The 3,558-nt window shown below is 30.7% G+C and overlaps 1 protein-coding gene across 1 annotated transcript in view; it reads left to right on the forward strand.

Moving 5' to 3' along the window:
- btz (barentsz) overlaps nucleotides 1-3,558 on the forward strand; it is a gene marked incomplete in the record, with an annotated part of 25,197 nt that overhangs the window by 17,629 nt on the left and 4,010 nt on the right. The window contains 1 exon segment of the mRNA XM_067053014.1: nucleotides 2,305-2,671. Within this exon segment, the coding sequence (XP_066909115.1) occupies nucleotides 2,305-2,627 (323 nt within the window).

Genomic DNA, 3,558 nt, shown 5'->3' on the forward strand with positions numbered 1-3,558 from the left:
ATATATATATATATATATATTCTTCAAGCTTACTTGACTATCCATTGCTTGATAAAGTTGTCATATGAAAGAGGCTTGTTGCATTAAACAGGATTTTAATCTAGCATGAATGTTACTTCTATAGTGTTGATTCCTTTTTGGATCATTCTTGTTGCTTGTTCAGTTTTTTTGTGCTTGTATTTTGTGTTTCCAGGAAAGTTCGCAGCAAAATTCCTTTTGTTTTGTTTTGTGGTGTTGTTAAATTCTTAAATATTGCTACTGTTTCTTGAGAACACTGCTTTATTCTCAGCGTTACCTAAGAAATATTTATTAGTCCATTCTTCGTTAAACAAACAGGATCAATTTGGTTTTGATGGTTACCCTTAAGTCAGAAATAAATGTATTTAATGTTGCAAAGATAAAATTGAAATTAACCTGTTAAATCAAAAGAGTGCTGCATATTGAGTTTAAATTTTTACTGCACTTGAATATTAAAGTGATTGCCATAGTGAAAACTACAAAACAAATCTGATGGTCAGGATATTTTAGTTTTAAAGTTGATTTTTGATACTAGGTGGACATCAAAAACTCATTGTATAATGTAATTCTTAACATGTTGGTAATTAAGTATTTTTATTTGCAATAATTATAGTTGTATAGTTACAAGATATAATATCATGTAGTATACAGTTATATTTCTTTGTGATGCATTCCATTTGAGAAGAGTGACTATGCTAAAAGTCTATTTTTTAAATTTAGCATATTTATCCTCTCATACATATTTGAGGTCTTCTACTTGAGCATTTTTCCTTTAAAATTCAGCACAACTTTAAAAATCAATAGAAATAGACAATAAATCATGTACTGATTACTTAGATTACTCTTTCAGGAATACATTAAAAATAAATTGAAGATAGGTTAACTCATTCTTCTCAATAGAAATGTCATACATAGTTTTTGAATATTTTTTATTTCAGATTATCCCATTGCTAATTATGGAAACTTATATAGATAACTTAAGGCTATTGTCAGGAGATTTCTAAAGAAAAAAAAACTTAATAAGTTTCGTTTAATAAATCTTAAAGATTATGTCTTAATTTGATTTTCACTTATCTTGGAAAACTACTTCTCATTGAGATCATTGCTAATGTCAAAATATGGGACCTACATGTCATGTTTTATATTCTAGACAAGTAGTTCCAAACTACTTTTTAATAAAGATTACACTGACTCCTTTAAAAAAAACGCAAGGGCCAAGACCTAGTCATCTCACCATCATTCAAATTAATTACATATTGAGTTCCCAGTAAGATAGGAAAGCTTAACAGTCAGGATGTGAACTACTTTTGTATTTAGGTGGACTACCTTTCCATGTCAAGTAATACAACAATAATAATGTGTCCTGAGCTGATCAAGTACCCACTTCTTCCTTTCTTGAAAGCAATATATCTGAAATATTTGGCTGGTTGTATGGCTCCATAGTCTATAACTTATTGTTTCTTAAGTTTGTCCAGATCTCTTGCCACTCTAGCCATAATTTTACTTTAATGATAGAGATGGATAATTCATTGGGTGATGGCCAATGGACCCTCCTTTTACACTGTTCTCTTTGCCATGATGTATGCTGTCTCATTCCCACCAATTCCAACATTATTTGGAAATAATAAAAGGTTTAGTGACCATGAAGGTCCAATGAGGAAACCGCCTAGGATCATTTCATACTTTATACCTCCTATCAACTTATTCTACAAGATTAGACTTAACACAATTCTCCCGCCTATATCTCTATCTATCCCTCTGATGTTTATGTATTGTTTTAGGACTTAATAATACAGGTGTTGATAAGAACACATATTTATTTGTTTGGTATTATTAATGAATATTCTTGTTTGCATTTATATTCTTATTTACACAAATATTCATATTCACAAATTTCTTTGTTTCCACTAATGATATAAAAATTTCCCCCTTCATGAATATGCAAACTGTTTTTCTGAGTTAAAGAGTAATATATATTATATTAAAAAAATTATCTAACCAAGTTAATTAAACCAATCTCTTCAAATTACATTTCTTTCTTCAAGAAAGCATCAGTTATTTGAAAAATGTCTTGTTTTACAGTATTTAATCTTCATCTGTATTAGGTTACTTCAAAATTAATAGTTTTAAAAAACTCAGCCAAGGGTAATCGAAGACAGTGTTATAGACTCTACAATACGCCCATGTTTATGTGTTGAGTACTATGATTTGCTGATCCTATTTTAGATGTATGATACTTTTTGATATTTTTTAATGTTAATCATTAATTAATTTCTTTTTCCGCAGTAGGTCTGGATGCGACACCTGGTGCTCCTGCTAATCAGTATCCTAATCCAGCTCCTGCTAATTATAGACCTGAAGTACCTCCTATGGTTGCTTTTGTGTCACCAGCAGCTCATCAGTTCCATCAACCCTTACCTACATTTTTACCACCAACCTTTTTAACCCCTCCACCTTTAGCAACTCCTCCGAGAGGTCCTGAAGTGTATCAAGGACCTACAGGAATCACCTACTATAACACTCAGTCCCAAGTGAGCCGACCAGTATCAACGTCTCGGAGAGTGCGTCTTGCGATACCTATAGTTGCTCCTCCACCTGAATCCAGCTGATTGTCACCTAGAATTCAGGATATGCTGTTGCTCAAAGCTCACCAGTGCGTTATTAAGAGTATTTAAAAAATATATTTTCTTATTCGCATCTAAAATTAAATTTTTTACTTTTATTTTTTAAACCAAAAATCACTTTTTTACTGGGGTATCTTGTATAGATGTGCCTTATGACTTTTTAAAATTTAATTTATATTCATTTTCCTGATAATAATTTTGTTTCAGTTCTTTTTAAACATTGCAAATCTGTGAAAAGTCTCTAATTACTTATCTTTAAATAAATAAAGCTCTTGATATTATTGATTACAAAGTGATTTTTGGCAACTGGTATTTTAAATCAATTATCAAAAAAGCATTTTAAGATCTTGGTTCCTCATAAGATTAATACAGGCTAGTTAAGCAAGGGCTGTAAGAAATGTATGCAATTAAAGTAAGGGGTCCATGACAGTGAGAAATATTGTGCAAGACTTGTGTTTATTATGAATCCCTTTAAACTATTAAATGTTTGTCTCTTCTTATCGCAAGCTGTAATTTTTCTGATGATCACTGGATCTACTGTATCCCTCAATTAGACTGGCTAATTAGGCATCACCATATCCTATTATAAATCAGTCTTTCTTTTGAATCTTAACATTAAATGGTTCTAGCATCTTCAATATTAAGAAATGAAATTTAGAGTTGAACACTTCAAATCTACGTCTTTCATTTGTGTGTTATAAAACACACATATATATGTATAATTAAATTATAAATACATCATTATGGATAAGCAAAGTTGAAATGACTGGGGGAAAAAATGGAATGAAGGATGAATACAATCCTTTGTTTTATTTTATCTATCTAAATTTTTGTAGAAAACAGTTATATGTAAATGAAAAAAGTCTCTCTCTCTCTCTCTCTCTCTCTCTCTCCCCTCTCTCTCTCTCTCTCTCTC

Source organism: Halyomorpha halys, unplaced genomic scaffold (genome assembly GCF_000696795.3).
Source record: "Halyomorpha halys isolate HHAL.00 unplaced genomic scaffold, Hhal_1.1 Scaffold68.1, whole genome shotgun sequence".
NCBI lineage: Eukaryota > Metazoa > Arthropoda > Insecta > Hemiptera > Pentatomidae > Halyomorpha > Halyomorpha halys.